The 21390-nt window shown below is 48.8% G+C and overlaps 1 protein-coding gene across 6 annotated transcripts in view; it reads right to left on the bottom strand.

The window, feature by feature from the left end:
• The window catches only part of Hth (Meis homeobox homothorax), a 617913-nt gene that overhangs the window by 338957 nt on the left and 257566 nt on the right, over positions 1–21390 (bottom strand). For 5 of the 6 annotated variants that reach the window (XM_076803532.1, XM_076803533.1, XM_076803536.1 and 2 more), the window contains exon 8: positions 12186–12194. The exons of the other annotated variant lie outside the window; for it this stretch is intronic. In XM_076803532.1, coding sequence (XP_076659647.1) covers positions 12186–12194 — 9 coding nt within the window. The remainder of the gene's footprint in view (positions 1–12185; positions 12195–21390) is intronic. 6 annotated transcript variants of the gene reach the window in all.

Genomic DNA, 21390 nt, shown 5'->3' with positions numbered 1-21390 from the left:
CGTTATCGGATCGGCTGCTAACCGAAACCGAGAATTCGAGTCGCTTGTTCGCGAATGTGTAATCTGATTACAGCAGGACCTCGGCGGTTTTTGTTTCCGCGACTGTGTCGAAACGTGCTAGCAATGGAACGCGATGCGGGGAATGTTCACGGAATCTTACGATTTTCGGCTGTACAAAGAACAAGATACACCGATCCTCGTATTAAGGGTTTTGGTTACGTTTTTACTTCGTCGAGTGTTGCAGAGCGAGCAAGGCATAACTAGATTGTGTTACATGTGCAAGAAGGTTTAACCGTTGCCTCTTTTTACCTCGTTTACCGACTAGTAGGATTTTTATGCAGAATAAAAAGTGATTGCATCAATTGCTAGGAGCCACCTACGAATTTTTATTTTTACTTAACAACCCAAGTAGGTCGGAAATGATGGATGATCTTCAATTCTTCTAATATTTTTACCGTTCCAAATTGCAGCTACTGATTTTTCCCATACGTACATAAAATCCATCCACTAATCAGGGGTACCAAGAATGGCAGTAAATAGAAACAAGAGAAATCGATGAAGAATGAGCAACAAAACAAGCTTCCGCGAGAATAACCGAGGTGCTCCAAACAGGAGGGAAACGTGCGAGAAAAATGAATAAATGAATGAGATGTTAAACAACGGGTCAAGAGTGACGTACGAGCTCGGCTCAAGAGTAAGGAAAGTAGCCGCGCAGAGAAGGAAAGCGCGGTGTGAGAAACGTTCGGGATACGCTTTGTGGTACGAGTCGCTATCGAGGATCGGATCGGCGTGCACGAACGAATCGGTTCACCGAAGCTGGTCAAAGTGTACAAGTAGCAGGAACCGCTTATGAGTCAGGAGTCCTTTGGGACGGATCGACGGATCGTCTCACGGCTCTCGTGTTGCCTCCGCCCGAAAAACGGAATCGGTCGAAAGACGGTGGTCGCGCGTGAACGGGTGGCAGGAATGCCACGGAACCGGCGGAACGGTATCAGCCGGCCGATTCCAGGATCACCGTCGATCTCGGGCAAGAGTGCACCCTTCAAGATCGATCACCGATAAAGCTAGCCGGAGCGCCGGGACATTCCGTTCGTTCTGGCCTCGGTAGCGGCGAATCTGCGTCCGGTGGCGCGGAATGAAGCGATGCATCTTTCGGCGAGGCTGATGCCGGCCGAAACAGAGGGAAGACACAGAAAAAGGCGGAGCACACACCGGTACAGGCCCGGAAAAAGAACACAGGGTACGAGCGGCACCGCGGCGCGATGGAGAGAAGGAAACAAAGAACACGAGAGAAAGCGACACAAAGAGAGGGAGAAAGAGAAGAGTAAGGAGATGAGAGAAGGAGGGCCGGGATGCTTGATGGCGCGATAGTTCCCTAAAGACGGATGGCGGCCGAGTCATGATCGCCGAAAGTTATGCGAGCGTTCTTGCCGGGCCGGAGAAAGGGGACTCTCCGGGCTCTCTGTTCCGCGGGTAGATATTATCCTCTTGTAATCGTGGCCCCCGCGAAATGCCACGAACGGGGAGCAACCGTGTGTCGGACGTCGGTGGAAGGGCAGAGCCGAGAGAGGAGTCCCGACCTCTTTTATACGGGATACGTGCGAGCATCCGCTCGGGACCGATCCTCAAATATGCCCAATTAGCCCGGGCTGACATAATAAGTAGATAAACAACTCTAAATCCTCTCGCGCGGTGAGATCACAGGCGCGAACTTTTTCTGACGGGGAGCTGGGGGCCGCGACAAGAACATCCCAAGGAGATCCTATCCCCATTCTCAACCTCCTCCTCCTCCCCCTCTCCACCTGCCGATCCTCCAGCTCGTGGTTCTGCTTCTTTCCTCGTTCGGTTCACCCGGCCGATACCGGTCGCCTCGTGTCTCTTTGTGCCGGGCGACGGTACTACTTTAGGGTCGATTTAGTCACCCGTCCGTCAAGAACGTTCCGGTTTTTCGCGTCGGTTCCACCCGTTTTACCGGTAAATCGTGCCGCTGGAGCTGTTCTTCTCCAGGGCCGGGCATGCCGATCGGCCTGCCGACACGAAGGGCTGCGAGGGCCGGAGGGCCGAGGGGGCCGCGGAGATTTATCGAGGATAACCGTGCCCGCCACCGGGTGCCCTGTCAAATTTGAGCTCCGATCGGAACGGTGATTGTCCCGCCGGGAGACCAGCTTCGTGTTTTTTTCCGGCCCGCTCTCGCGGCGATTTTGCTTATCCCTCCCGCCGACAGGTGGAATGCGCTTGATTGCGATTTTCGGGGACACGGGGGTAGTTCGCGTTCATTATAGACCGGCCGCAGAGGAGCTTCAGGAATTCGTAGGCAGGAAAACAAAAGCTGCGACGATCCTCTCCGATCTTCGTCGCGACCGCCACCGGTTGGTCAGCGAATCGCGCGGCTGATGAGAAAACAGGATTTATGATAATGCGTGTATCCCTTTCAGATATCCTAAGAATCACCAGACATCTTATAAAATAAAAAATCATGATCTCTTAACCCTTTCGCTTCGGCAGTCCAGTCCTTCGAAGTGCCGTCACCGAACGGAAGCATGCGCCAGAAATATGCACAATGCGCGTGGTTTTTTACGTTCTTCTAAGTCTTAAATAATTACTATGCTTAATAAAACAATTATTGCTCTAATATAGCACGTATTCTTTATATTTTTAAAATGAAAAGATTTATACAATATTATATTAATTACTTATATACACTCATATAGATGCCGGATATATCCGGCGCTCGAAGCCAAAGGGTTAACATTACTTTTTCGAGAAAATTCAAGAAAACGCATTGCTTACTGTATGTGTCTCAACAGGTCGACAATGACCCTAAAGGATTGACGCAGTTTAGAAAAACAAATATAAAGGAAAAAGGATTTATGAAATAGTGAAACCCTGAAAACGATGCCATCACGAATGAAAATCTTAGGAGGATGTGCTCGACTATTTGAAAGTAAAATCCGATGGGAGAGCGATTCACGTGTCCGCGAGGAACGCGGCACTAATCGTGTTCTATCTTGCAATTAACTTGTTTAATTAGCCAGAGGCGGTATCGCTCTCTCGTAACGTCTCGCGAGCGAGAAAGAAATCGCGTCATCGAATTTTTATGATCGTTCCGATGCGCTAATTACACCGGGCGGAAAGTCGAAGAAGAAATTCCAGACAATTATCAATTGTTCGAGTTGCTCGTCGCGCTCGACTTCAAATTTCCCGGAAAATTCTGTCGGCTGTTTTCCCGCGATTAAAGCAGATCCCGCGACGAGATTGCGCCGCGCCGCCGGAAAAATGAACAAGGTAAACGGCGCGCCAATTAAGATGCGTTATCGCCGCGCGATTAACCGCGACCGCGTGATACACAATCCGAGAGTCGAGTTATTACGGCTAATCTATTCCGCCCTCTCCGCCGACGAATCGTGTCGTACGCCGTCTCCGCCGTTTCGATGGCTGCGACGCGCGTTGAATCTCAATGACAGGCCCTTCTCAAGGGAGACCCCCTTCGGTTCCCGTTCCCGTTACCGTTCCCGGAACCCACCCTTTTTCGCGCGGCATACGGTAATACGGGCGTAGATTTAATAATGGAATGGTTAGCGGATCTCGGGCTAACGCGTTGCAATTTTTGGAGAGGAGAAACGCCGGCAAGGAGAACGGTAGGGCCGACTGCCGGTGGAGATGAGTACGTGAGTGGCATGTGCGAGCCACCCCCGTGGAAGACCCTCGACCGGCACGTAATCTATTTGTTGAGCGACCGCAACTTCATCTGCGGGGGATGATGCGTGCACCGCTTCCAACCTCCCTGTCGGAAAGGAAATTCAACCGAGAAACCGGTCGTGTTACCATTTTCTTCTTCGGGAGATCCGAGCAGAATCTCTCTTTTAATAGACGGACAAATTCCCGTTCTCGTAAACTATTTCGCGAAAATCAGAATTAAAAGGGCTTGTAGCGATACGCAGGCGGTACCACTTTTTTTTTTAATTACATCTTGCCGCAGAAAGAATAAGATTCCAATATTTTGCATTGATTGGAACAGCAAGGCAGATACAGGTTTTATATTCGGTATACAAGTTTGCTGACGATAATACAGTGTCTACTCGATAATTGTCCTAAACACGGGTCTGCCAAGGGACAATTATCGGCTAGAAGATGCTATTCTTTGATCAGTAATGGTCTCCTCATGTTTACACCCCTCGGTGACCGATGCCTCGAGAGGCTCGAGAGCTACGGGGTATACCCAGCGGTAGTGGGGATAGTTCTGGGGCATTTATACGTTAGATATTTAGGACATTTATCGAGTAGAGAATGTATTTCTTCTTTTTAGTTCGATTTTTACTGGACTATTAGCAAAGAAGAATAAACATTGGGAGAAAAATATTGAGTAGAATGAAGGCATTTTTGGGTGTCCCGCGGCCTGTTTTTCGGTTCGAAAGAACTCGCGAGTGGCTTTATCGTCTAATAAATATTATGAGTGGAATAAAGGCAAGTTGGAGGCCGTTCCGCGTGTAAACCGGCCAAACAGTCGTTTAAGGGACCGTTCGAGCGTCGGAAAACTCCGCGGTGTCTCGGAACTCGTAAGAATCGCTATTAGGGGTAGATCCGAGGGGGTCGAGTGATACTCGCGCGTAGAAAATCCCCGCTACGATCGACGTTAACCGGCTCGTATCCATTCCTGGCCGATGTAAAACCGAGTTTAATACTGTCGTATTTCCGCTCGTAAAAATCTCTGTATCTTCGGGCTGTTTCGCCTGGGCATTGCGGTTTCGTAGATACTGGATCCGGGGGCTCGCGCGCGCGCACGCACGCACGCGATTCTTTATGATTATCCCGGTGGAACCCTTTCAGCGGAATACGGTCACCGAGCCGAACTTAAAATCACTTTCACAGATAACCGTTGCCACAAATTTCCGCTCTCCGTTTTATCACTCGCCAATTTAATCCTCATCGGCCGCGATATACTCGCGTCGCGCCGCAATCGACACTCAACAACCATAAAACTCCGATCACCTCCCGGGAACGCAGCGGGCCAAGATTGCCCGAAGAATCCCTGATCCGCAAACAGCCCAATAACAGTATTCATAACGACGCCAGCCCATTACCGTCGCCGTCTCGAACTTCAAATCTCGTCGTTTATAATTATCGTCAAATCAGCCGTATAAACACCCGAGTTGCCTTTTCGGGCCAGCGTGGCGGCCGCTTGTCGTCGCATAATCACCGGCCGAATTCATTAAATTCAGACCAATTTTCATCTCGCGGATTCACACAGACTCCCGAATTTTACGGAACGGGTTGGGCAACGAGAAACGGGAGGAGGAGGAGGGGAAGAGTAGAACTTTACAAGCGTCGGGAGACCAAATAGATTTGCATTCTAATTGTTCCGCGTATCCGACAAACAGGCGGCCATTACACGAATCGCTCCGGAAACGGGGCGCAGGGATGGACCGAGGTGTCGAAGAACGTCGACGGGTGTGGGAAGGGCCCGTAAAAGAGGCAACGGGTGCAACGGGACGCCGGACGCTTATCTTATCTGGCCGATGATCCTTCCCGAAAATCGTTCTCATTACGTCAGACGCGGTCCAGGACCGGTAGCCAATAAATACGCACGCGCACCGCAGGATTAACCGCGTGGCCCTCCACATAAAATTTAATTTTCCTCATTTACCCGGGCCACTGAATTTTTTTTAATTAACCCGCCCTCTGCGCTGCCTCACCACCGCTCGGCCTTTCGTTATGCAGATTTTATGGCGCGTTAAGGTAATACTGTGTATCGAGTTTGTTTTTGTAACCGGAAAGTAACACGGTGTCCGTGGAATTAGCCCCGACGGATCCGCAGGTGTTTTGGGCCCAGTTTCCGGGCTAAAAAGTACACAACGATCGCGAATAGATTTCGATGCAGATTTTCGGGTAATTGGGGAGTTACCTTCGTGCCGTGGAACGGACCCGAAGAGGATAAAAATCATAGCAGAGGATAAAACATCGTTTACATTATTCCAGTTACGATCTCAGGCTGGACTGGATCACTGGACAATGTAATTCCAGCTTTACACGCCGCGTTTCACGAGCACGAAACGAAATACCTCGACGCGATGTCGACTCTATTTTCCCAAGATCGGCCCGGTTGAAACGGTCGTCGAATTATCCTCGAGGAGAATTATGATCGAGCCGGTGATCCGGCACAATGCAGAAGAGTCGCCGGCATCGATCTAACCTGTCGGCCCCACGGGGGACAACGGCGTTAATGAATACTTAGAGGCACGACCGGCAATTACGCTTAAACGGGCGACGCCACATGGCGAGCGTATTTCGCGCTGATTGCCGCATATGTCTGCCGAAGGAGCGCGAGTGCAACGCGGCGCGGCGCGGCGCAGCATCGCGAGTGAAAAGCCCGGGAACGCACAATGCCGAACATTATACGCGTCCCAGTTCAAAAATTAACTCGCAGCTACCAACCCCGCGACTCTCCTCTTCCGCTCCTTCCTCCATTACCTTCCCGTCCTCTCTCGGCCGTATCTCGTTCCTCCGGCGGAGCTGTTAAGCGCTGCACGTGTGTGAGGGATCGTAAAAAAATGCAACTAATTAACGACCAAAAAGTCCGCCCGAACGGGGAAGGTTTTTGCGCTGGTCGAGAAGAAAGAGAGAGAGAGAGAGAGAGAGAGAGGAGAAAAGAAGAGAGAGACAGAGGGGGAGGAGAAAGATCGTCTTCGGCCACGGACGGAGAGCACGGGAGCGAAGCTTTCGGAGCGGGTCGCGTCTCGCGAGATTTTTCAGCGTACAAGCGTCCTTTATCTGCTCTCCTCTCAGGCCCGTCTTAATCGTGTACCGTTCGTCGGCAACCGCGCAACCGCCCGAGATCCTGATTGAAACGAACGGTTTCTGGCCGAATGGGCCCCGATAAGATTAGAAAATCCGTGCGCGCACCGCGGCCGCGCTCGCCCATTCCGTCGGACATCTCCCGCCGAAATAACTTCATTGAAGCTTTACGAGCGGCAAGAGGACGCCGCTCCGAATAATTTCCGGCGAGGAATTTGCATATCGAGAGCCGACTCGTGGCCGTTACATATCGTACCTCATCGAGGCCGATTTTATTTCGCGCGGAACGCCTCGTAATGCACTCCGAACACGATTCCCTCGCAATCAAAATAATTCAGCACACGGCCGATATTTATTACGACGCTCGGGCACACACGGGTTCCCGGCACCGAATTCCTACGGTTCGCCGTTCATTTCTCCGCGTTTCCTTTTCCCCCCTTCTGGCCGGACTCGCGCGTGTTCCCGCGACGCCGATAACAGGACACGCGGCGAGGAAACGCGTGTGAAGGGTCAAGGGATCGATAACTCGCGGCCGTGCGACCGCTCCTTTTTTCCACGCCGCGAATTATTATCCGGCTCCGCTGTTCTCCGAGATCACCACCGTGGTGCGGCAAGACGGCGCGCGGCGCGGCGCGGCCCGTCGTTACCCGGCTCGTTTCACCGGCTGAATAATACAATGCATTAATATTTATAGGCGGCCGGAGCCGAGACACCAGCTTTCGCTCGTTTATATATTAATTACTTCGCGCGGCCCTGGTACGAGCCCGACGCGCGGGAGAACCCGAATTAAGCATGTATCGGTGCAGCAATCGAAGACAAAGGCGTACGAAACTCGAAATCCTTAAACACCGCTCGCCGAGTTCTCCCGTGTGTGCAATGAAACTTTCATGACTTAGATTCAACTCGTCGCTGCGAACACTGCATAGTCAAATTTTTTGGAAATTCGTTCGTTCATTCTCTATGTTCTTTGAATAACCCATTCGCTGTTTTTTTACTCCGTGCGACGTACGGTATGCTGTTCCACATGTGAAAGTAGATTAAGAGTAACAAAAGACGAAGCATACATTTCTTTGTAGTAAAAATAGCTGTTTTTCCAATCACTAAAAATGCTAGAAAATTTTCAGTTATTTTATTGGACTGTAAAGGGCCAATCGAAGAATCAACAAATCTTCGTAAACACACGCACGACGATCAGTGATAGCTAAGATTGTGACAGCTCCATAATTTAGAGAACATAGTTTAGAGATTTTACGAGATAAAATTCAAGAATTTATTATTGAAATATCACAACAACCACGAATATTCTGTTGGAATTATACAACGATATAAATAATAATGATTTTACGAAATTTACATTATGTTATCTCGAAGTATAGTTAAATACGTGCTCAAAATTTTGAAACATTTTCTCATAAGTTGTCCAAAATTGACGACTCCAAACGGGAATGCCAGCTTAAACCTTCCACCGATGAACGTAAAAAATTTCTCACAATGAGACTATGAATCTGTATGCAAAATAAATATGTTCTGCATCTGTTGCAAAAAACAGAAACAACTTGGCAATTCCTTTAGGATCCAAGTAAATCCTTTGATGTACCTGCTACTTCAAATGATAGCTACTCGTTTCGATGAAAAATGCATAAAATCGGAAGCCTACTCACAGCGACACAAATTTTACTAATACACGTAGCATGTTACACGGATGATAACGAGCCATTATCCGCGGTGATTTGCGAACCGGATCGAAGGGCGTGTTTTGGCTGGGGGATTCCAAAAAAATTCGAAACTGCGCCGCGCGTGGAGTAGCGCGCGCAAAGAGCAACGGCAAATTGATGTCGCACATTGTGCTACTATGTGTGCGCGCGCGACGCATTATTAATATTCATGCCCGAGGACGATTTAAGATATCGGTGTTAATTTCGAAGGGAAAGGAGCTGGTTCGACAGCTTGGGAAATCAGGAGGGGGGAGGTTTGTCGATCGCGACTAGCAGAGGATCGAGCCGAAAAAAAGCGGCTCCGCGAGGGATCGACGCCGCGCCGTACCGGGCGCGATCTATAATGAAGAATGCGCCCCGACCGATCTGTCGCATACATATTTATAGGAGCTGACTCTCCCGGACAGATTTTACAGTTTACATATTAATTACATCGTTAAGGATTCCACGGCGCCCCGTGTACGGTAGATTACGGTTTTGATATACGATTTCGGGAAATTAGCATGCGACCGACGAGCCGCGATACCACGGATCGAAAAACCGATTTGCGGCCAAACGGATAAGAGGGAGAACGTTTTACTGAAATTGGGTCGATTAAAATCGTCTGCGCCAAGGAGGAACGACAGCAGTCTTATAGCGCTCTGTCGGCTCTTCGATCGAGGAAAGAATGCATTAAGTCGAATAAAGCAAATTAATCGAATTTCATCACCAACGAGAAAGTAATACCCGATTTCCTGATTAGGAACATTTAGATCTTCCGTGGGAAAAATAACTATTCTAGAGAAGTCAATGAATTCCGTTCCATAAGCAATCAACTAATCGATTTCCGTCCATGAACGTCGAATGGGCGTTTTATTAAAGAGTACGATTGTACGCGCGAGAAGAAAATAATATTCAAATGAAACTGTTAACGATGGGAACGATTGTTACACGCGATCGGTACCTCGCCCGAGCTTCAATTTGTTCGAACCGCGCAGAAATGAAAACGTAACGTCAGATCAGTCGATCCCGGATCACGACAGATCTCAAAAGGCGTGATCCGCCTTGCCTGCAATCTAATTAATCTAATTAAGTCGGTGGAGCGGTTCGTTGCTGCGACGCGCGCCGTACGCTACGGAGAGAGAAGAGAGAGAGAGAGAGACCCAAAGAAATGTCCGTGGACTGCAATTGGGAAGAGAAGCGGATCGGTAGCAAGATCGTTCGACGATCGTTGGAGTACAGTCCCTGACAGCCTCCGCGAGGACGATCTAGATCAACGACCGTGTCTCTGACATTTATACTCGAATCAATTTTTCATATCGAGGGTTCACTTCAGTTGACTTCACGAGCCACCGCGTCTCAATGGAATGCCTCACTCTTTCTCTCCTATCATTCACTTCGGTGGACAGCGCGCAATTTCCTCCCTCGAAGACAAATTAACGTCACCGAACGAGCGCCGCGCTAAAATATTCGACGCGGGATCGGAACAGAGAGAAGAGCCACGGCTGTACCAGCAAACTATCGGACACTGTTCTTCGGCTCGCGCAGCGTAACGCACGATGCTAAATAAATAATGGGTCCCCTCGATGCGGAAAATCATTCTCATGAATTCGGTCCGGCCAACCGCATCGATAGGCCACGAATCTACAATGAATAATTGATCTCGCCGCGCGGACATCGGCCCAAAAACGGACAGATAACGTCGCAGCGACGACCCTCCACAGCGGGGATGTTCAACTCGTAGCTTTCGGAGTCACCGGTGACTCCAAGTTGACGCGCTCCAAAAACTGCATTGCTGAAGAAGCGGGCCAGAAACAGCAATGACACGAAACTGCGATGGTAACATGAAAACTACCGAGCAGCATTGAAAAGTTACTAATCTCTATTGATTGACGAAAACAAAGCTGCAAGCACCTACTAATTCAGATTAGACCGGTAGCCTGCTAACCCCTTGCACTGCAAATTATTTACAGACCACTATGTCTACGAACAAAATTAAATTTTCCTTACAAGAAATGGTCCTGAACCCGGAAACTCAAAAAATTACGAATCTTTGGCGATCTTTAGTGCATATGTAGGTATGTATTATGATTTTGCGTTATAACTAGCAAACTGGTAGGAAAAAAGTTTCTAGACAAAGACTGTACTGTTCAACGAGGACTATCGTCTGGTAAAACATTTAGCAATTCTTTATACAGGGTGTCCCAAAAATGTTGCACTTCCTTGAAAGGAATAATTCCTGAGATCATTTACAGCAACTTTTTCTTTTGTTAGTGAGTTATTAACGAAAAACGCGGACCAATCAGAGCGCGGCTACAGCAGAGAGATCCCGGCTCGGCAACAGCTCCCGTTGAGCGTGGCGTTGGCATTGGCCAAATTAGAATCCGCCTGTTTTATCCGCGCTCTGATTGGTTCGTGTATTTCGCTATTAACTGCTTCACCATTTGCATTATAAGGAAATATGAAAAGAAGGCCTTCATCACCAAACTTTTTTTTAATTATATTTAAGTACAAAAATCACTACAAGTAAAAGAACTTCATATTTCAGCATTATAAGAAAAAATAAATTGAGCTTATATATACGCACCGGTGATAGTGACCAGGAAAATTGAGCGTATATATACGCTAATGATGCAAATGGTTTAACAGAGCCGCGGTGAATATTTTCGCAAAGGAAAAAGTTACTAAAAGTGCAGTTAAAATTGCATCAGGAATCACCCCTTCCAAGAAAATGCACCATTTTTGGGACACCTTGCATAATTAGAAAAATAATCGAAAAATAGTCAGACTTTGGAGGGTTTATTTCACCCCCTTAAAGAAAATTAGGGAAACATAAAAATCGCGTAATACATACCTACGTATGCACTACATATGCCCAAAGTTTCATAATATTTTAAATTTCTAGTCAAGTTACGTTCTGGTCTATATAGATTCTTGCAGTTTTGTTGTTCAAACAATTGATTATTCTCAATAATTGATATCTCGATAATTCCTGGCGACTGCAGCTCGGCATTGCCTCTTTGGCACAGTAGAAGGGGTTAATAGGCTTATCGATAACTATGCTACATCTCAGAGAAGCTTACCAATTCCATTTTAAATAATAATCTTTAAAAAAGTGTCAGAGCTTGTGGGTTCACGGATTAAAGTAGCTATTGGGCAATTTAATTCGGCTTTTTGAGGAACTACAGAGAAACTGCCGATAGGTTAAGACGGTTCGATGCTGCACCTTTTCGCAACGTTTCTGTACGGATCCGGTACAATGAAAGCGGTTGGGCCACGGTGGTACCTCTCTGTACTATAGCTGGGAGGAAAAGGAGAATATTGAGGCGAACTGTACACACCGAGTGTCCACGGTATCGGCGATTAAATCGTTCGTCGGTCGAGTTTTCTCGAACGGGGCCGAGCACACGGCATGAAAACCGAGCGGTCGACGCGGGAGTTACAAGTGTAACGAACCACCGCTCCGTTAATTACGATCATTAAAGTGCGCGCGCGGCAATTGCAACGAGGGATTTCCGTGCGGCGAAAGGATCGGTTCGATCGTGTCGAGCTCACCGACGACGTCAGTCACCCTGCACAGAGCAGAGGGGATGGAAAGAGGAAGAGGAAGAAGAAGAAGAAGAAGAAGAAGTAGAAGGAGTAGAGAAATGTTTGAGAAGCAGAAGAAGAAGAAGAAGAAGAGAATTCTTGTCCACTTACCCATGGCGTCTGAAACAAAAAGAAAGGGAGAAGCTTTAGTCGAATTTGTGCCAGGCAACTTTTCATCGATATTTTCTACCAACTAATTTCGATCGGGATCGAGAATGGCTCGCGAGGATCGCTTCCGGCATCTCCCCACCGCGCCACGCCGCGCCGCTTCTCTCTTTCACCGCTCGCGGAACAAGTGCTCGCGGAACGACTTCGCGTGCACAAAAGAAGAGGAGGAGCGAAGGCAGCCGGCAGAATGCACGGCTAATTCCGGGCTAATTGCCCGGTCGGCGCTAAAGAGCGTTTCACGAGGAAAAACTCACTTTCCGTTGCCCGGCGCAAAACGGAATTAAGAGCGCGAATGGCATTCTTCTCGGACGGTGCGCCATACGGCCGGACGGAGGCGTCAATTACCGGGTTGCGACGCCGCCGATCGCAAAAATTCGAAAATCCGGTCCGGCCGCGCGGATACCTTTTGTTGCCTCTAATTGAAACGTACGAGCCGTCGCTCAATTGACGCTATCCAATTTCTCTTAGGAAATCGAGTTTTTCCCGGCAGTGTCGAGAACTAGTCCCGTCCCTGTTTACAAAGCTATGAGAAAACTATACGCTCGGTAAAAACCCTGCTCTTTCAACTATTTTCCCCAATCAAATCTTATTTAACCCTCGGACGGCGGAACGATCTTGTAACTATATAATTGATGATGTTTAGGAACATTCACTGCTTTATTTGTAAATTTCTAAAATCTATTTCGTGCAGATGCTTGGTGTAGACACGTTAATCTTGACCCTAATGCAACGGCTGTTCATTTAATTATCACAAATTGTGTGAATTGAGATTTTGATACGCTGGGTCAAAGTAGACCCGGACTCCGCGAAATCAAATAAGAATGAAATGACTAGACTGTGGATTTTACGCATTTATGACAAGAATTTGTAGCTGCAGTTTAGAACAGGAGAAAGATTAAACGAATCAAAGAGTATCAATATATTGCCTTTGATATACTGAAAACATTCAAGAAAGATAGAAAATTCTAAATGATTCCTGTTCGCTGCAATACATGCAGACAATTTTTATTTTTTGCATAAAGATCCACAGTCCAGTAATGACACATACATCCGGGGCCAGATAGATGTAGAGGTGAGGTCAAGAGGTTTCAAGGAGATACAGACGAAAAATATAAACAATACTTCTGATTGGATTATTAGTTCTACTTCACACACGAACAAGAGCATTTTAGGGGACGTTGTTTTTTTTTTAGAAAAAATGGAGTCCACACTGTGCGTCGCTTTTCTTCGATGCTCGCGGGTGGAAAGAGGTGACAGAAAGCGACCCATGTAAACTGGAAGCTACTCGCGAGGGACCGCTCGCGGAAATAATCGCGTTCCCGGCGATTAGCCAACGCTCGCTGAGCGGCGCGGCGATCGTTAGAGCGCGATTACCGGCGCGAGACACCGGCAATTACAAAATAAGCGCGAGCCAGCCCCGATCGCGGGAACAGAACGGAATAATAAAGGCGGCGCAACGAGCATGAGCGCGCCGCCCGCGACGCGTTAAACACGCTCCGCTCCGCACCGCACCGCACCGCATCGCGCCGCTCTGCGCCGTCCCCGTGAAATCCGCGAGCATTTCACGGACGACTGTGCACGGCTTCTTGCCATTGTGGCGGATCGTGCTCGGAAACGCGCTAGATCGACGCGATCCATAAATTACGGTAATTAAAAAATGCACACGGAGACAAGCGGCCGGAGCGCGATCGACGGGCCACGCTGAAACGCTCGAGCGGCCCGCGCGGCGGATTAGCGTGCAGCGTATCGCGACCCGATACAATGGTACATTTGTTAGAATTAACTAATGAAGATCGTTTTTAGGCAGTTTTCAGTCACAGAGAGAGGGAGGGAGAGAGATAGAACGAGTGCGGGGATAGTTTTGAGAGGGAAAGTCTGTTCAGAAGGAGTTGAGACTTGTTTCGACAGAAAGGAAGGTCAATTATGCGAATTTATGTGTCTGTGTGGTAGAATGGAACCAGAATCTTTTTGATAAATTAAGGCTAAAATGGTACTGTATTACATTTCTCCATTGTTCTTTAAAAATCTTCCAACTTATGTCAATAACAGGGTACCACTATCAAATTTCTTTTAAAAATTCAGTAACGTTTTTGTTCACCAGTGGCAAGACTATTGCAGATTTTTATGTTCTCAGGTTATCACGCGGGCTTATTTACACTTGAGGTATAAAAATATGCGTGGAGACCATAAAGTACATCATTGAACGTCACAGGAAACTTTGGTTATTGGCATAAGGACCGGAGTTAAACAACGAACGAATGATCTATGACGCTATCGAGCATCCAACGGTTCGATAAAGTTCGGAGGTCCACATTGTCCCGGGAAATGATGACAGCTGGATGCCGGTAGCTGACATTCTCTAACTCTTCTCCCGGAAGAGCGAACGACGCGAAAGTATTTTCATAGATCCCGCGCGTCCCGTTCCAGACATACTTTCCCAGAGTTTATCCGTTTCAGGTACGCGTCAGAGCCGAGCATTTAATTTCCGCCAGCTACTAATCCCGCGTCCGACCCGAGTGACCAGAAGCCGGCGTGGAGCGTTCGAAGTCGTCCATTTCACGGACGAGCGGCGTCGATAGCCACGGCTTTGCATAACCTAGAAGCCGGAGCGCGGTCACTCATAATTCCTCGAGATAATCTTTGCGTGGGCAGGACACGCGGCTTCTCCCCGTCCCCTTCGCCGCTATCTCGATTCGTCTATCTCTATTTATTATTCCTAGGCGCGACTCGGTGTCTCCGCGAGCGAGATAGCTCTCGGGGCCGTGCAACGTGCCCGCTCTCGGAAACGGGTCCAGGAACACGCGAGCGGGACCGTGTGCGTTCTACGGGCCGCGTGCACCGGCATTTACATATGTTGCAGCCACGGCTATGCCCGGCCGAGGGAGAAGGAGGACCGATTTTTCGCACGCTCGCCGCACGGAGCCCTGCCTCCGAGTCGTGTTCAAGCTGACTAACCCATTAGCGCCTCGGCTGCCGATCGACACGGCAAATCGATCGATAAAAGCACCGCGCTCCGCTTCCTGACGACGCTCCGCCGCCGATCTTCCTCGCCCGAGATCCAACAATCCTCTACGCAGCTTCTCCCTTCTGGCCCTTTCACCGCCGACTCAATATTTTCTGCTCCAAACTCCCGTTTCCCTTCGAATTCATTTCCTCGCTTCTAATATCCACAATTCAAAAGAATCCGATCGGAATGCGAAAACACAGTTGTTAGCAAAATACACGGACTTCCAAATTGGTGCACATGTTCCTTCAGTACACGTGGACAAAATCGTAGACTCTACTTCAGAGTAATTTTAGTGACTTATTCTTTAACCCTTTGTTTTTCAATGGGCAGCAAACAATGTTAGGAACCGAAGAGAGAAAGTCGCTGCTTTTAGCGAATAAAAAAGGAAGAAGGCTACAAGGGATGACAAAATGTTACTCGATGTTGCTACCGTGTAGACTTAATGCTTTTGCAGCCTGAGCGAGGATATTCGTTCGATGACTTTAGGGTGGCATTGAAATTGAATGAATTACAACAAACGTTACAGACCAATTTTCAAGTACAGTGAATTCTCGATATATGTCAACAACACGGGCCTTGCCACGGTAGTGGGGATAACTCCGCGACGTTTATCATCCTGGCCTTGGCGACATATATAGAGAAATCACAGTATTCGACAAAGACCGCGACACTTGGGTCGAATTTCAGCGCCCGTAATGGGTCGGTATCCGGCAATCCCGTTGTTCGAAGCCCGGATGAAGACCGTGTGGCGGGAAAATGTAGATTATAATACTCGGGACGGTGTCTTAAATATAGACGCGAATTATGGAGACAGGTCGGGGGTGAAAATTGACGGTGGGTCTATAAAACGGCGCGCGTAACGAATAGACCGCGCGATGAATGACACGATGACATGAAACGAGAACGATAAATCCGACGGTAATCGTTCCGGCGCTGCCAAAAGGGAGGCCCCGTCCGAGCGTTGTACCGTGACAAACGCCGACGTATTCATGGATCGTCTCTGACCGACCGTTTCGAAATCTCCGTCGAAATCGTTTGACGAGGTCGATCCACGGTGCGTTGCCTCGTGTCTCTCCTTGAGGCTCGTCGACCTGACGAGCACCGGGAGCGCTGTATTTTCGATAGCGAACGAAGGCTACCGAGCTGCTGGACACTTCCAGGTTCCCGCTCGGTCCCCGTGGATCCTTACGTCACTGGTCCTCCGATCTCGCGCATTCGTAACCAGATTACACGCCATCGAGTTCTTTGATTGATCGTGCGGGGTTCGTCAGTGGACTGGTTCCGATCCATTAGCGGGCCGATGAACATTTCTCGAGCTGTCGAATATAATTCGAACGTAATCCTGCTGTCCAATAGATCCGTCGCTTTCTTTCTTCCTCGTGGTAATCAGAGAAGTTCGAACCTCTAGATACCGATCATGCGAAGGTTTCTATTTTCTGTTTACTACAGTAGGTGCCATCCGTGTTTCATAAGAAGTCTCGCAGTATGGCACCTGGGGCAAACCTGTCCCTCGCACCCTCTATCTCCGCAGTTGACATTTCCGTAGTCCCAAAGTTTAGGCTTTGACGTCACACGCTACAGTGAATTCGCGCTACAAGTCCCTTGCGCGGTTCTGGCGAGGGACATTTAATGCGCGCGAAACGAAGCCCCTCCACTCTGACCAATCAGCGCCACATACCTTTCATGCGACTTCTTGCGAGGCACGCACAGTACTTGCTCGTTGCACGAGAAGGGGGCCGGAAGTTCGGGCAAGATCCGAGATTTTTGTAATGAACAACGTGTCCAATCAATTGCATACAATTTCCCACCTACGACTCCCCCACTATTCGAAGCCACGATCAATGCGTACATATAACAATACATAAGAAATAGTCGCAACACCTCCACGAAATTACCATTTCCACTAAGCAGCATTCTCCACCTTGCGCAGAAAAAAAATTCAACGAACGAGGTCGCATAAAAAACGGGTTTCTGATCGGGTGTGCACTGAGCGCTACTGTGCTATTTTTGAAAAGGAAATTGTTGATTGTGAATCCTAGTTTTCTTGAGCAAGCGGTGAACGGAGATGTTCCACGTGTGTGGTTTTAACGAGCTTCCCGCGTTATAAAGCTGGTCGTTGTAAAATAATTTTCGAAGAGTCGGGGTCTTTCCGTGTGCCCGATCTTGAACAGGCGTTTCGAGGGTCTACACAGATTCGGCGATAGTTCCGCCGATCGCATTCTACATTCCGAAAACAATTCCGGGGCATTCCGGCGGTAGCAAGTATGGCGGACACGCGGCCGATAAGGGCCAATTAAACGTTCGAATCGTACGTTTCGATCTGACCGGGCGGAATTCCAGGGCCGCGCGCAAAGTGACTCGGTACAGAACGATCGTTCGTTGGGGACGCGGCCCGAATTTTCGAGATGGTTCCTGCCTATCCGGGCTTAATTTGTAGCACGTTCTTGCGTTCTGGCGGCTGGTGACGAGCGGGGCCCGCTCGATCGTTCGCCGGCGTCGACCGGTTAGTTAGCGCGCGTCCAGGCGGCTGCTGATGGTGCCCGGTTCTTGCCCCGGCTCATTTTTGCCGCTAAAACATCGTCCCTAATTAATCTCTACGGCCCCTCCCGGGCCGTGAACGCCGCCGCTAATACGGACGAACGGTGACAATGGCCAGGCAGGCAGGCAGGCAGGCAGGCAGGCAGGCAGCCTCTCCAGCTTCGGACGCCTGGAATCCGCCGAATTCAACACTCCGTGGCGGCCGATCCCAAGAAAAACTCGGGCACCGTTTAACACCGTCCGAAGGAATCGGCGACGGTCGCGCTTCGCCGCTGGGCGCTCGCCTAATGGGAATTTGTGTGACCGGCGAAACGTACGAGGCGCACTTAACGTCTCACTTCGATCTACTGTACGACCTGTGGCTCGGTCCGGCGACACTTCGCCGCTCCACGGGAGAGGAGGCAGCCCGGCAATTAATCGAGTCAATTAACGCGCGTCGATTCCTCGAAAGAGTCCAGGGATCGCCGAGAGTCCGCCGGTTTTCGAACCGGATAGATTCGGCGAGATAAACGTGGAAATGGCGAATGGCCGGTTATTAAGGTCGGTTCCCATGGATCCGGCATGAATCCGATCGGCCACGTAGCTCCAGATATCCGCGAGAGGAGCGGAGCTGAGCCGAGCCGATCCGAGCCGAGCCACGCCGCCGTCGGCGAAGGAAAGGCACCGAGAGCCAGTCCCCGATCGGATCGGATCGTTTCTGAGGGCCGAAAGACACCGTGAAACGCGAATGATCGAGCGAACGAACGAGGGAACGGAGCACGTCGATCCGCGCGCGCTTAAAGGGGGTCGCCGCGATCGCAAAAAGACTGCGACGAACCTCGGGCTCCAGTTCCTTTTTAAGTCTCGCTAAGCTAGCGCCGCTCGTTTCTGGTATCCCGTGCCTCCAATTCCCGGGAGTCAATCAACCGAGTCACAAGCGACCGGCTGCGACTCCTATATACGCCACGGGAACCCAGCCGGTCAGACACGAAGGGACGGGAGAAAGGGAATCGCCACTTATTCTCTTTACATTCCCCTTAACAAATTTCCAACGGCAAAAACTCGTTATGCCCGTTCGGGGCCCGACGCCTCCCCAACCAGCCGTACCGACCCGCCGGACCCGCCGTCTCGAGGAACGACCGCGCGGGAACATCGCCCCCTTCCGCTCCGAAATTTCGTCTCTGCTTTTCCACCTGGTGATCGCTTTTTCACGAATATTTCGCAGCAGACGCGACGCACGGTCGAGTGAAAGCTTCTACACGCTGCGTGCGACGATGCGTTTTGACCAAACGAAACGAATACCCTCGTTCGGCTCCCACTCCAAAAAATTGAAATTCAAACGAGCACTCGTCTGTATCTGAGGCACAGTGATTTCTCTATATATGTCGTCAAGACCTAGATGATAAATGTCGCCGAATTATCCCCACCACTGCGGTGTATACCCCGCGAGGGGCCGCGAAGCTCGAGAGGCGTCGGACGCCAAGGAGCGCAAACATAACACGGCTCCTGCACGATACACGGCACTGGCAAGACCCGTGTTGTTGACATATATCGAGAATTCACTGTATTATGCGATTTCCGAGCAAGTAAAAATAAAAGAAATTTCTTCATAATATTTCCCAGAATTTACACAAACATTTGTAAAACCCAATCTATATCTGAAATATGCTGTGCCAATTGCATTCAATCTAAGTAAACGCATTCTATTTGCATAAATTACATTACTTGTACTAGTAAGAGAAATCACTATGGACAAAAAGAGAAAATTTTACTTGGGTCCAAACGGACCCAGGCATCGCCGTACTAGTGTTAAAAGGGGGAACGATTCGAAAAGATCGGGACACAGTGGCTGGGTTAGGCGGGACGTCGACACCGGCCTACGAGTACATAGAGTATCCAGCGTGGAAACAACTGGAGGGAAATAAAAGCTATCAAAGGTATGTCTCGGGAGCGTTGACGCATCGACGCGATGGTCCCCCCTGAAACGTTGCTGCACTCGAAATGCTTTTCCGATGTTGGCTCTTCGAGCGTAACATCGTGGAAGTTCGGGCGGAAACGCGCGACGAGCAAAAAGAGGATTTTTCGTTTTTAAAGTGGAAAACGAACTCGCGGAAAAGGGATATTCGTTTCGCACGCGTTTCAAATAAGCGTCGTCGCGCGTCGCCGTCGGGGGGTTAAGGACCTTGATAGCCGGTCGGGGGATAAAAATGTGTTCCGGCAATGTGGGTGGCGCGACACCAGCAAGAAGAAAACGGGAGGCTCTAATACGCGTAATTAATGCGATCTAGCGAGCGTGGCCGACGGAGCATGACAAGTGACAAGGACTCTATAAGCGGCGTCCCTCGTATTGCTGCTTCATTACCTTCTCTCGAACACTCTAACAGCTTCGTGTATTTTTCAAATCGACCGGTCTTACAAACTCCGTCCTGTTGGATTAAAATGAGCTACAGAGACGGGGGCCGTGGTACCCGCCGCGCCGCTGCGCCGTATCGAGCGATCGACGCAATCTCTTTTACAATTATAATCGGAGAGCCGTCGACGCCGCTAATCCTCCGTGAATATTTCAAACGCACGACGCCGCGGAAGAAAGCGTGAACGGTCGCGATCGATGGCACGTTGAAACGGCAAAACGCGAAAATGATAACCGAGCCTACGGAATGCAAAGAGAATGATCACTGCCCAAGGCAACTACGATTTCTGGTACCGTAGTATTTCAGTGTTTCGTCTGTGTTCGCGAGCAAACAAATTTTCTCTTCATACTCTTCGAAATCTTGTCTTCGTCGTAGACGTATAATTAGAATCAAACTTCTCCAGAAGGCAATGCAATCAAACACCTTCGACTTCTTGAGTTTTCTATTTGTTATCCATTCATAAATCCTAATGATCAAATAATTGATGGATTTAATTTAATTTTGGATCCACAATAAGTAGCAAGGCTCAAACAATAAAACCTAAGAATCCAATACCTAGTATTGCATAGATTATTCCTAAATTCCCAAAAAATTTCTTTTTTTCCCCTTTAATTAAAAATAATATGGGAAATTAAACCAAATCCCGTTAAAATTCATTATTTCATCTCGATGTCTCGATCGAAGTCGATTCGTTAAAATGATTAATATAACGTCATCTTTTTGCATTGTATCTTTCTTTAGCGCACTGTTGCTTTAAATTTTGTTATTGGAACTGATGGTGTACACTAAAAATTTATTTTGAAGGAATGTACGATAGTCGTAGAAAAAGAACACTCGTCAGGTCATATATGATAGAATAACAACGATGTTAATCGTTAACAGAATAGATTGTGAGATGAACTTTAGGTAGTGGCAGATCTTTCAGACAAAAGAAATAATTTCACGAATGAAGAAGAATGTAGTACAGAGAATGGAACATTAGAAAAAGATGCTAGAAATCTGTTCGAACGTGTTGACTATCGTGATGACAATATCAAAATGCTATCGCAATATTTTGTGTTGTAGCATATCGATGTGACCGCGTGTCCTCGGCCGAATCTTCGGCTCGTGGTGATGCGAGGACAGAATCGTTGCCCCCGGAATGCGACGAAAAGGAACCGGACGGACCGCTAGCCGGAACGAGTCTAAACTCGAGCGTAAAACTAGGTCGACT

The sequence above is a fragment of the Halictus rubicundus genome, chromosome 18 (assembly GCF_050948215.1).
Source record: "Halictus rubicundus isolate RS-2024b chromosome 18, iyHalRubi1_principal, whole genome shotgun sequence".
Lineage (NCBI taxonomy): Eukaryota > Metazoa > Arthropoda > Insecta > Hymenoptera > Halictidae > Halictus > Halictus rubicundus.
This window is presented reverse-complemented; position numbering and strand designations above follow the sequence as displayed.